General features: G+C 42.6%; 1 protein-coding gene across 1 annotated transcript; it reads left to right on the top strand.

Annotated features, from left to right (window-relative positions):
* Window positions 1-354: 354 nt before the first annotated feature.
* LYG1 (lysozyme g1) lies at window positions 355-7870 on the top strand (the record flags this gene model as incomplete). The annotated part of the gene is made up of 5 exons (XM_079110084.1): window positions 355-397; window positions 3677-3781; window positions 5439-5650; window positions 7434-7566; window positions 7752-7870. The coding sequence occupies 5 exons, from the start codon at window positions 355-357 to the stop codon at window positions 7868-7870; spliced, it is 612 nt and encodes a 203-aa protein (XP_078966210.1).
* Between the last annotated feature and the right edge of the window lie 6004 nt (window positions 7871-13874).

Genomic DNA, 13874 nt, shown 5'->3' with positions numbered 1-13874 from the left:
TTTTCAGAGTCCTGAATCCAGTCACCATGTTCTTGGTATTGAGAACCAAAGCATCTTAGCTTCTTAAAACAATTAGTATCCAGTATCTGGGTGCTATACTGAGTCTCTGTAGACCAAGCAGAAGTCTTTCCATTTTTAAGCTAATTAAAGGATAGGTGGAGCACGTGGTCCACTCTTGGTTTTTAACTGTGATGCAAATCACTAATGTTCCTACTTTGGAGATGAGTGAACGTGTTCATCCATCTTCCTCCCAAGGGAGCGTTACGTCTTGTTGACAATGATTGATGTTTTCTCATCTCCAAGCTAATTTTGATTCTTAAAACATTTCAGGAGCTGTAGAGCCAGACCCTTGACATGTCTGCATTGTGGCTGTTGCTGGGCCTCCTGGCCTTGAGTGGTGAGTGTGTTTTATTTTTCCCAAATGACCTTGGAGGTGGAAAGGCAAAACAGAGGAAAACAATGCTACTTTTATACTTGAAACTTAGGAGAAAGACATTAGCTTTCGCCTAAGATGTCCAATAAATCCTGAAGTTAGGCACGGTGACTGACAGCAGTCCCTCCCCTAAATGTTCCAGAATGTAGAATGGGCTTTAAAGCAGGGTAGTTTACTACCAGACTTTAAACAAACACGTGCTCATTGCCTACTATAAAAACTGCTTCACCAATAGTATTTATTGAACTTATTTATAGATCATATATTTCCATAAAAAATCGAGGTGATTGCAATAATAAGACCAATATAATTCAAATAGAAAACTAGTACCAAGAAATCAAGATGTGACCGAGCTAGCAACCACCAAGGCTGAGATAGTCACTGCAATTGAATTTCACCTTTGACCTAAAGTTCCTTGCAGCTGGGATTTTTTTTTAAGTGAAAGTACCTTTTTTTTTTTTTTTTTTTTTTTTTTTTTTTTTTTTTTTTTACAAATTAAAAGAGTAAATGGTTCTAGGAAAAGCAAAACTTTTCCTGGTTCTAAAGTGAAAAAATTTCTCAGATGGGGCCTTACATTAATTCATGTATTGATTGATTGTTTCATTCAACAAATATCTTAAAATTCCCACAAGGTGCTAAGAAGATTTAGGAATGCAATGTGGTTACGGAGAAGTCTTCATGGCAGGCAGCATTGAATGACAGTCCACTGCAATATTAAGGGAATTTGTCAATTTGTCACCTATCATAAAGATAAATGTGTACTGATCAAAAACTTAAAACAATTTAATTTTTAGTATGCTCACAAAAGACAGTCTTTTCATTTCCACATCTTTCTCAGATCACTCATCCTGAGTCTCTAAAGTAGAAGTGTTTACTCCAAAACACTAGCATTTCAGATGTCAACCTCAAGAAACTGTCAAGAAGAACAAAGAAACTAAAAAAGCCTTTACGTTAACATATAGGATGTGTAGGAGGATACACGAGAGCTGTACTTCACAGATCTGAAAATCATTAAGATTTGGTGAGACAATCTACTTTCATGGAAGAATAAAATACATTTAAGAAGTATGCTAATGAAAGGTTCATGCAGGATGCAAGGATGAGCTTATTTTCCCAAGAAGCAATTTCCTGTCTCCTGAAGGTATCTGGTTACTGGCTCCTGCACCCACCTCCTGCAGTGAATTGTAAATTTGTAGTTGTCCTTCAGTATCTGCAGGGAGGAAGGATGGGTACCAGGATACCAAAAATCCTCAGATGCCAATTTCCTGATGAAGAAGGGCATAGTATTTGCATAGAATCCATGCACACCCTCATGTCTGTCGCTGGCTCTTTGCGGTACCAAATCTGCGGATATTTGTCACCGCTTGCAGCAACAATTTGCACGGGTCTTATGGGTGATGGACTGGAAACTGAGCCACTTCTATCTCTGGGCTGCTTCCTTGCTTGCTTGTTTATAGAGGATAGAGGAAATGAGGCTTACTTGCTTTGAGAGGAGAGAGAGAGACTTTGCTTTCAGAGATATCCATGTCTTCTTAGTTTTCTGCTGCTTCTTACTGATGCGTCCTGCATGCTGTGAACTAAGGGTGCGTCTACCTAAGGTGCTTTAGTGATGCGTCTCAGTTCTCCGCTCTGCGATCTGCCTTCCACCACTTTCTGCTAGCTGCTGTTTCTATCTGCTAGCTGCTGCTGCTTCTTCTTCTTCCTTTCTGCTAATGGCTTCTCTGCGCTTCTTTCTGCTAGCTGCTGCTGTGCTTCTTTCTACTAGTTGCTGCTGTGTGTTTTGCTGTCTCGCTCCGCCTACGCTTATATCACCTCCAGGAGGCGGAGAGCAGGGCCACGCCTCTTATGCAAAGATTAGGCCAGACTCTAGATGTCCGAGCAGGCACAATTAGGAGTGCTTGAGAACACAGGCGCATACACTGTGTGCATGGACGATAAATCACCTGAGTGTGCTTATGTCAATTAACCTCCTTGCTGCCGATGTGATCAGGCGCCATTCTGGTGCCGTCAACATGGCACAGCTCCCAACAATGTCTACTTTAAATCCTCTCTAGATGATAGTTCCTAATACAATGGAGATGCTATGCAAATAGCTGTTGTACTGTATTGTTTAGGGAGTAATGACAAAAACAAAAGGTCTATACATGTTTGGTATATTTTTCCCCTAAATTTAAAAAAAAATTTACTTGTAGATGGACACAATACCATTATTTTATTTGTTTGTATGTGGTGCTGAGGATGGAACCCAGTGCCTCACATGTGCTAGGCAAGCACTCTACCATTGAGCCAAAACCCCAGCCCAACCCCTAAATATTTTTGATCTGCAAGTTGGTTGAATCCACAGATGAAGAGTCCACAGATGAAGAGGGTGGATGGTGTGTTGTAAATTCTTATCTACTGGCTACTCCGACAAGTGGAAAATAACACACATTGAGAGGATGGGGGCAATCAGAATCCTTGCACACTGTTGGAAGAAATATTAAAGGGCACGACAGCTGGAAAACATAATATGGTGCCTCTCCAAACTTTGAAAATAAAATCACCATACAATCCAGCAATTCCACTGCTGGGTGTACACCAGAAAGGATTCAAAAGTGGACTACTGAAGGGATATTTGTACACCTAAGTTCCTAGCAGTCTTTTTCTCAGTAGCTCAAATAGAAGCAACCCAAGTGTCCATCAACAGATGAATGGGTAAGCAAATGTGGTATGTCCATGCAATGGAATATTATTCAGTCTTAAAAAGGAATAACATTGCTGGGCACGGTGATGTTTGCCTGCAATCCCTTGCAACCCAGGAGGCTGAGACAGGAGGATCTCAAGTTCAAAGGCAGCTCAGCAAAAGCAAGGCACTGAGCAACTCAGTAAGACCCTGTCTCTAAGTAAAATACAAAGTAGGGCTGTGGATGTGGCTCAGGGGTCGAGTGCCCCTGAATTCAATCCCCAGGAGAAATGCTCATAGAGGTGATAAGAGAGGACTAGGGTACAGGGTGTCTGATCTGCTTTTCCCAGGAATTCCTCATGTCTACAGGAGAAGTGACAATTTAGTAGCAAAGCCATGTCTGTGATAATTTCTTAGTGCACCGTGAAATAAATTCCCAAAGATTTTCAACTGCAGAGTGAAGCTCTTGTTCTTATTGGTTTTATTATGGTTTTTAAAAACTGGATGCCATCCCATTCATAGGAAGCTGATAAGACCTATTCTAGTTCAATGTCTTAGGTTGAACTTTTCTCCATTCGTAGACTTATCTGAAAGCAGCAATTTGGGATGCTATGGAAACATCCGAACCCTGGACACTCCAGGAGCATCTTGTGGGGTTGGAAGACGTCACGGCCTGAACTACTGTGGTATGAATAACCTCTGGGTCCGCTTGCATCCTCGCTATCCCCTTGGCTCCCACTGTTTCCCACTTCCCACACCCATGCTAGGGAGTGGTGGGGAAAGTCCTGGGTGGGAGGCCAAAGACTGTTAAGGCTCTGACTCTGCTTCCCCGCCCCGCCCAGTACTGGCAATTGAACCCAGGGTGCCATACAACTGAGCTACATTCCGAGGCCTTTCTGCTTTTTATTTTGAGACAGGGTCTTGTTAAGTTATCCCAGCTGGCCTCAAAATTGCAATTCTCCTGCCTCAGCCTCCTGAGTTTCTAGAATTACAGGTGGGCTTCACCAAACCCAACTCCTGGCACTGTGTCTTATTTTAAAAAATATTTTTATTTGTTCTTATTAGTTATACATGATAGTAGAATGTATTTTGACACGTCATACATATATGGAGTATAACTTCTCATTCTTCTGGTTGTACATGATGTAGAATTACATTGGTTGTATAATCATATATGCATATAGTATAGTAATGTCGGATTCATTCCACTATCTTTCCTATCCCCATTCCCTCTCCCTTTTCTTCATTCCCCTTTGTCTAATCCAAGTTATTTCTATTCTTCCCTACTACTTCCCTGCCCTTATTGTGACTTGTTCTGTGTCTTTTTTTTTTTTTTTTTTTTTTTTTGGGGGGTGCTGGGGATCGAACCCAGGGCCTTGTGCTTGCAAGGCAAGCACTCTACCAACTGAGCTATCTCCCCAGCCCCTCGTTCTGTGTCTTGAAGAAGTCACTTAACTTCTCTGAGCCTTTGTTGGGGGTCAGGGTCATAGTCTTTGCCTTACAGCATTGTAAACTCTGGTCAATATAATAAGATGAGAGTGCTTTTTAAATCCTAAAATTGTTTAGGAGGTAAGGTTAGCCAGGTAAATTAGCATCAGTTTTCATTTCCTCCAGCATTTTGTTAAAGGTTTAAACTTACAATGATTTGAAGCCGGGAACATCGGTGCACACCAGTAATCCCAGCTACTCAGGAGGCTGCTCAGGAGGATCACAAGTGTGAGGCCAGCCTTACCAACTTAGTGAGAGTCTTTCTCAAAATAAAAAATAAAAAGGGCTGGGGGGTGTAGCTCAGTGGTAGATCGCTCTTCTAGCATGCATGAGGCCCTTGGTTCAATCCCTAGTACTGCAGAAAATAAACAGATTGACATGATTTCTTGGTGTCACTTAAAAGTGAAAAGATGAGCAATTGTGAGCAAAGCTGTGGATGGCAATCCCAGAACCCACCGAAGAGTTTAGGGGAATTTCTCCTTCACACCAGGGTCTGTTGAGGATGACGGACAGGCACAGCGCATTTTATTGGGTAACCCTGTCTGGCGTGTCTGGGATGGACCCGTGCTTCTGAGGCCCACTAGAGCATCAAACAGCCCCCAGGTGCCTGGCTGAGGGTCCCTGGTGGCCAGAGGATGCCTGCCTCAGGAGATGCACAAGACAGAGACTTACATTCACAGGAAGAGAGTCCTAACCTCAGGTCAGAGAATGGTCACTAGGGATTGGAGACCGAACCTCGGGCTTCTCGGCCTGGAGGTCTAGCCAGATCCACACAGCTGCTTTCTCTCTCCCAGCTTCTCCAGACCCATTTCAGTAGAAGTCACACCAAGCTCTTCCATCCTCTGTGTGCTGTAGGAGTCCGTGCTTCCGAGAGGCTGGCAGAAATAGACATGCCCCATCTCGTGCGGTATCAACCCATAATGCAAACCGTTGGCCAGAGGTACTGTGTGGATCCTGCAGTGATCGCTGGTGTCTTGTCCCGGCAGTCTCAGGGTGGCAACTTCCTGGTCAACGTGGGCAACGCAGGCAATGTGGGCAACATGGGCGATGGAGTCAGGGTGGTGCAGGTAACGCTCCATCAGTTAATGTCACATGTGGCCGCTTAGAGGCACCATCCTAAGGGCAGCCCCCCCACAGAATCCAGAATGAACAGTGCTGCCTGGAGCTTGTGAGGGTCACAACTCTGCCCAGGAGACCCGAGCAGCACCTTCCTGCAGCTTCTCCGGGAACTACGATTTCTTTTCAAAGTAAATAATGCTGTATTTCCAGGATACCATTGGGGGCACACTATTCTGAATTTCTGATAAGGCAGTAGTCCAGGAGAAAAATACCAGATAACATCTTTGCTACATTATTTTCTACCTCTGGAATAAGTCATTTTACCTCATTGGGCCTCAGCTTTCCCATCTACAAAATTCCATGTGGGGATGTTGGTTCTGGGTCAAGCCTTAGGTATGCCAAGCAAGCACCCTACCACTGAGCCACACACCAGGCCCTAGAATGCAATTCCTATAGAATTAATATAAAGATTCAATGAAGTCATGTGGAAAAGTATATGATATTAGATTTTTTTTTCCCCAGTGCTGGGGATTGAACCCAGGGCCTTGTGCTTGCAAGGCAAGCACTCTACCAACTGAGCCACATCCCCAGCCCTAGATAGATTCTTAACAAATATTAAATTCCTTTTCCCTTTGTCTTCTTTCTCTATCATTCCTAGTTCTGAAGACGGCATTTTATCTTTTCACTAATTCTGCCTGGCATCACTTGTCAGATAGACTTCCACCCTCTACCCCTCGGATTAACCATTCTGGGGAATCAGTGGAGGCAAGGGTGACAGTGAGGCCTGATCTCCTGTTGTGTCTCAGACCATTGTTGTTTTGTTGTGATAAATACATCACATTTCCTCTCTCCATTTTCTGTCAAGGACACTGGGTTTTTTTCTCTCTTGGCCATAGTGAGGAGCAATGCTATTAACGTGGGAGTACTGATATCTCTTTGGGATTCTGATTTCAATTCTTTTGGATAAATACCCACAAGTGAAATTGCTAGATCATATTGTACTTCTAGTTTGATTTGATTTGATTCTTTTGAGGCATCTCCTTACTGTTTTCCGTGGTTGGTCGAACCACTTTGCCTTCCCATCAACAGTGCACATAGATTCCAATTTCTCCACATCCTCAGCAACAGTTGTCTTTTGAGTTTTTGACAGTAACTATCCTAATAAGTTTTGCTCTCTAACCCCCCAGGGAGACATAAGGTGGCTTTGGTTCTGCCACAGGTATTTTAGTCAGTGTTTGCATTGCTGTGACCAATATACCTGACGAAAACAACTTAGAGGAGAAAAAGTTTGTTTGGTTCATGGTTTTAGAGGTGCAGTCCATGGTCAGCCAATTCCATAGCTCTGGGCCCAAGGTGAAGCAGAACATCATGGTGGAAGGGTGTGGCAGAGGAAAGCAGCTTAGGACAAAACAGCCAGAAAGCAGAGAGAGAGCTCTGCTCTCTAGGGACAAAACATCAGCCCCCAAATCATGCCTCCAGTGACCTACTTCTTCCAGCCACACCCTATTGCCTACAGTCACCACCCAATGCAGTTGTCCTTTCAAATTATTAATCCACAAGATGGATTAATCCACGATTAGGTTAGAGTTCCCATAATCTAACAATGTTACCTCTGAACATTTCTTCATTGTCTTGCACATGAGCTTTCTCGGGTCGCTTATTATTTAAATCATAACAACAAGTGGAACAAGAAAAACAGAAGGGAAAAGGAAGAGTGTCATTAAGCCTGTCTCACTGTGTCACCTCCCACCTGGCTTTTACCTTGCTTTTCCTCTGCCTTCCTCCCTCCAGGACTCAAATCTTTATGCGCCCACATCTTGGATCACTGAATCACAGGTTTCCCAGATAACTGAGGTTCTGATTACTAGAATCAAAGAAATCCAGACGAGGTTTCCTACCTGGACCCCCGACCAGTACCTGAGAGGTATGCATAGCACCATTTGACCAATGTCACTTCGTAACATGAAATCAATAGGGGCTGATGTGATTGCACCCTAAACCACTGTTGCCCCAAGAGTCAGTTAGGAAGTATAATCAAAGTTTTCTATTGGGTATCCAGAAGCAATGAGGGACTGTTGGGGCAGGATTAACCTATCACATGAATTTCAGGTGGACTCTGTGCCTATAGTGGGGGCCCTGGCTACGTCAGAAGCAACCAGGACCTGGGCTGTGACTTCTGCAATGATGTCCTTGCACGAGCCAAATACCTCAAGAGACATGGCTTCTAGCACTTCAGATGAAACCCAAGTTTATCATCACCCATGAGACCTCGACTATTATGCAAACAATGTCAGCCAATGGGGTTTGCAACTGATATTCTGAGCTTGACCATGAGGTCATCAAATTGCATGAATCACATTAAATGAAGAATTGTTACCTGCATTTTGTCATCTGGTGTGTGTGTGTGTGTGTGTGATAAATAATGGGCCATGTCTCTTTGACAGTATTTCCACAGATGTTAGCACTCCTGTAGATTTCTGTGAAATGAATTCTATGCCTCATTGACTACCACTGCCAGCTTTAGCAAATAGAAGCACAGAAAGCTCAGTTTAAATACGAATTCCATAGAAACAATGATGTTTTCTTGATACTGCATATTGAACCCAGGGCCTCACCCTTGCTAAGCAAACCCCTACCACTGGGTTACACCCTCAGACCCAACAATGAATACATTTTTTAATGTAAGTTCCATGTGATATCTGGAACACATTTACACTAAAATATTATTCATTGCTTATCTGAAATTCAAATTTAACTGGACTTCTGTATCTTATCTTTCAAACCTAACATTGACTTTTTGGATAAAAATCAGATTCAAATTTAACTGAAAATTTTAATGAGGAAAAAGGCATATTGATGGGTGCCATAGTTTTGGGAAAGTCACTTGCAAACTTTGCGAGTGATCTTTTAAGCCTAGAATATCTTGCATCTAAGGTTACCTCCTCCTCTCCTTTGCTGGACCACAAAACCTCCTACACCCAAGTTCCCCAGCTTCCCACCCAAAGTACCCAAATCTTAGCTAAACTCTTCCTTTTTGGGGGTCACTCCAGTCACCAATAGACCCAGGCCATTGAAGGTAACATCAAGTTCCTCCACTGTGCAGTTGGTAAATTATTGAATCTGAGGGTCATATGCTGTACAAGGAATCGATGTCCCATTCTGTCAACCGAACAATATCAGCCCTTCACAGAGTGGCACTCTAGAGAAGTTCTCACCATTTCATCTTCGGTCTGTCCCTAAACAGTTTTTTTGAAGCAACTCCTATGTGTTCAGTACCTCGTGAAGCACGAAGAAGCCCGTGGGCTCCATAAGCCATTACCCTCTTTAGCAGGGCGCACTACATCTTTATCCTCGCACTATTGCATCTTGGGACCTGACAAAACCACAGAAGCAGAACATTTGCACAAAATGGAATCATTACCAGGGGGAAGCGGGGAGCTTAACCAAATAAACCCATGTGCTAGGCAAGTGCTCTACAACTGAGCTCTAGCTCCAGCCCCCAGTTCAGTTTTGATTTCATTTTCGTGTTATGAATGAGGGTGAACATCTTTTCATATGTTTAAGAGTCTTTGGCATTTTTTTCTTCTCTGGAATCTGTTCATATTCTTTGGCCATTTTTACTATTTACTTAATATTCGCAGGAACTTTTATATGTTCAATAGCATAGCCCTCTCTGATATGAGTTTTGAATATTTTATCTTGATTTTATTTGTCTTTTAAAATGTTAAAATCATTTTCTACATACTGAAAAACTAACTTTTTGGCTCATTTTTAATACTAAAAGTTTTTATCTAGTTAGAATGTACCCTAGTTACAGTGTAAGGTACTGGTCTGTGTAAATCTGTTTGTGCACCTGAAACAGAATACCACAGACTGGAAAATTCATGTTTCAGGTTTTTGTGCTGGGGATTGAACCAGGATTTCACATTTGCTAAACACCCTCGCACTTGCTCAGCATGTGCCTTACCATTGAGATACACCTCCCCAGTCCAGACCATAATTTATAAAGAACACAAACTTATTTCTCAAAGTCCTAGGGTTTGGGAAGTCCCAGGTACTGACAAGTTCAGTTGCTTGGCAAGGGCTGGCTGCTCTCTGCTTCCAAGATGGTGCCTTACTGGTGTACCTTGTGTGAAGCCTCTTTTCTGCTGGCTTTAATCCCATTCACAAGGGAGGATCCCTGATGATCTACTTACCCCTAATGGCTCTACCTTTTAACACTATCATATTGGTAACACCTGAATTTTGGAGGGGCACATTTAAACCACAGCATAATCCAACTTCACTTTTCCCAAATGGCTACCTGGTTGTCCCAACATCACTTATAACATAGTCCATGATCTCCCTATTGATTGGAAATGTCACAGTATCACATACTAAATTCTCATTTTTCTGGTCTATTTGTGGAGCGTTCATGCTTACCCATTGGCTATCTATCTACACATGTGCCGGTACTACTTTAACTCTTTTGACTCTACTTTCTTTAGTCTGATCTTTCTTTACTGCTCTTCTTTTTTAGGCATTTCTTACTATTGGTCTCTGTGTTGTGCCCAGTGGCTCGAGACCCCACAAAGACCACCAGAGACCACGATCAATGCAAACCACAAAGAGTCATTTATTAGCAAGCTCGAGCCTGGTCCTCCGCGCACTCAGTAACCGGTGACGCTAAGAGGCCCTGAGCTCTTGTTCAGCAGGGTTTTTATAATGAAAGGCAAACAGTTTTACAGTGTTCTTTTTAATTGGTTAACATATAAAATTGTATACAATGTTATTTTAAGTTCTGGGTCACCCTGACCTCCGAGAGGAGGGTTGTCATTATCTTTAAGTTTGCTTTTATGCCAGCAAAGTTTGCTTTTGGGTCAGTCACCTGGCCTTTACAGATAAGATAAGAGACGAAAATACTTTGCAGCTTTTATGAGGGGTTGAGGGCAGTTTGGGAAGAGCCTTGTATTTGTATTTACACAGGTGCAGGCTCTTTCTATCTTTACATCTGGAAAGGACTTAATCTCTTCTCAGTGATTGAAAACAAAGTGGATGATTTCAAATCCATTTTAAATTCAGACAATGTTCTCTGTGAAAAAAATCTGGATTTAAAAAAGAAGCTGGGATGGTGGTGCATGCCTATAATCCCAGCAACTAGGGAGGCTGAGGCAGGAGGATCACAAGTCTGAGGCCAGCCTCAGCAATTTAGAGAGATCCTAAGTGTGGGAAACCATCCTCATTTAGTAGAATCAGACTAGGTCAAGCCTTATGACACAGAGGTCTAACTACACCCTATCCTGTTCATCACAGAAGAAGCTCTTCCCATTCCAGGTCCTTTACCTGTGTGTCTATAAATAAAAGAGAGTTGGGTGACTCCAGGTTGTTAGAGGCCAGAGCTGGTATGGCCAGACCCGTCACGCCCCCACCCATTTAAAAGGAGTATCAGTTCTTGTGTGTTTGTTGATTAGATAAGTTTATGGGTAATTGATTGATTTAGAGTCAATATCATCCTCTGGCAGTTAACCCTTTCCTCACCCATATGGGATGGTGCTGAGAGACCCCCACATTTGGCGCCCAATCGGCGACTTTTGGAGAGGATTTTAGAAGAAAAAATAAAGGCAAGGTGTTGTTGGCCCCTTTCCCACGGGAAGCGCATGCATGTGAATAAATACAGTAATGAGAAAGGAAAGGGAAATTAATTGTGTGACATTAAGCCTGGGGAATTTGCTCTCCACAGAGAGAGGAATAAAAATAAAACTTATTCAGCTATGTTCACTACTCAGCCAGAGTGAAAGTTCAGTGGAAAGAATGCAACTCCTACAGTTCTTTAAATGTAAATGGAGACCTGGTTGCTTTAAATACCGCAGATGCAATCAGGCAGGTCTGTGGGCCTCCGTGTGACCTGTGTGAAACTGAGACCTAACGTGGCTGAGATGGGTGCAAAAGTTTAGAATCCTGGGAAGGAAAGATCCTAATCAGGAATTCGGAGAAAATCTCTAACTTAAGAAGGGGAAATTCCTCGGAAAGTTTCCTAGTTTAAGTGTGTGTGTTCCCGCCACAGCTTCAGCCCTCCAGAAACAGCATGGTTTCTGCCCCCAGGTGGGAAGGATGGGAAAGCCTACTAAGAAACATGGCTGCTCCCTGCCCAGGCGGAGCCCCTCAGGGCCAGGTCACCAAGACTAGAGGAGAAACAGCACTGGGATTGGAAGCACCATGGCATGGGCTATGGGAATTTTAGAAAACCGTCAGGGATGCTCGCCTCTGAGGGCCCGCGGAGGCAGGCACACCCTGGCCTGATCTTCAAGATGGCACCTGGCGCGGTGCCAGAATAGGCTTGAAGCTGTCAACAAGTTTCCGGAAGTACTCCTGATTGGCTGATGTACCTTGTGCTTGGCTTGTGTACAGTACATGCTTTATGCGTTTACTTGATATGTCCATGCATTCGTCACAGGGACAACTTTCTGATTGGTCCCTGTATTCTTTATGACCTGGAGTAGTTCCGCATTGGGGAGCCTTTTGTCCACATTAAAGAGAAGAAGCTTCACTGCACCAAAAAAGGCGTATGTGTTATCATTTCCTCCATGGGTGGTGGGAAGTGATAGAAAACATGTCTAGGAGCACAACTGAAAATGTAGAGTTTGGACTATAATAGAAACTCAATTTTATTTGGACCAAGATGTTGATTTGAGGACTTTGGGAGATTTAATTATGGGACTTAGAAATGCTATTAAGAGCTTTAAATCTAAGAGTCAGAAATATTCATCCCCCAGGACCTCTTTGTCTTCTGGGAACATATTTAAAAAGTTTTTAGTTAAGCAGTTCCCCATGGACAAAGACATACTGAAGGGTGGGTCAAGATCTCTATTTGGAAGAGTGGAGAGCATTCAAAATCAAAGGAGGATGAGTTAACATGGGGCCTCTGTAATTTGCATTTGAACTGTTCTGCTCCAGTTGAAGCCAGAATTGAGGACAGGCAGTTAGTGTAGAATAGGGAATCTGGTCAAATCAAGGAATGGAGGCCATCAGACTCTGGGAAGTTGGAGAACACCCCTGGGAGTTTGGAATGTCAGTGTCTTTTGATCACCAAAATTACCTGCCTTACTGCCTCTCCCAAAAAACTGCAGGCAGGGAATTGCTAATTCATCTCCCCAGGCCCCTACCTGTCTGAATCTCCATTTGGTCCTTCCCCCTGCCATCTGCTTCTCACCTTTTTTGCCATGTCACTGGCAACTCCTGGGCTTAGTCACGTAGGCAGGAAGGAGAGGAATAAGTGGGGAGAGAACAGAACAAAGGAGACCCCAATCTATAAAAGATGTAGGGTGTGTTCACTTCTTGGTATTCTAGATCATTCAGTCAGCCCCAAACATTTAGAGGAAATTACAAAATTGGCAGATTGTCCTGATCAATCCTTAGATGATCTCCTACAGCTTACATCTTACATTTCTTTTTATAATAGCAATCGAGAGGAAAAGAAAGAAAGGGAATATAAAGACAAGAAAAAGGGCTTATTAAAGATCATTCAAAACCACAAATGACAGAAACTTTTAATTCCTTGCAAAAGTCCATGCAATTCACACATTTTAGGAGTTCAAAAGCAAACTGCCTTGTCCAAAACTTTAGAATAATTAATGAAGCAGTGATTTCCCTCCACCCTGTAGTTCTTAATCCATGTACTCTGTTACCTGAAATTCTAGCTGCTGCTTGGTTTACTATGTTAGATTTAAAAGATGCCTTTTTCTGTATACCCTAGACTCTCAATCACAATATCTTTTCTTTTGAGGAATCAGTAATCTCTCTCCTTAGCTCCTTGCAGATTTCAGTCAAGGCTTACATTGAAATGTAAATGGAAGAATTCTGCAAGTTCAGTAGGAGACCAATCTCAAACTCAAGGGGGGAAAAAAAAGGAAAAAGAGTCTTACCTGAACTCCAACAAAAGTAAATTGCATGGTGCTTTAATAAAATAATTAATGGCTGTGTCATTTTCCCAGGACTCTTCTTTTTCCTTAAATTCTATATTTTTTGAGTTCATGACTTTTTTTGATCAATCCTATTTTTTATTCAACTAGAGTCTTTGAACATCTGTTACATTGCAATGGAGATCCACCTATAAAAAGCAACAAGGCCTTTGCTTTTGTGTTATGTGTATAAAGTGTTGTCTGATATCATGTGGTCTGTCTACATATGTGCACCAAAATATCATGTACATGATATGAAAATTGACATACATAATGAGCACTCATGAATTAAAAT

Source organism: Sciurus vulgaris (genome assembly GCF_902686455.1).
Source record: "Sciurus vulgaris genome assembly, chromosome: 14".
NCBI classification, from domain to species: domain Eukaryota; kingdom Metazoa; phylum Chordata; class Mammalia; order Rodentia; family Sciuridae; genus Sciurus; species Sciurus vulgaris.
This window is presented reverse-complemented; position numbering and strand designations above follow the sequence as displayed.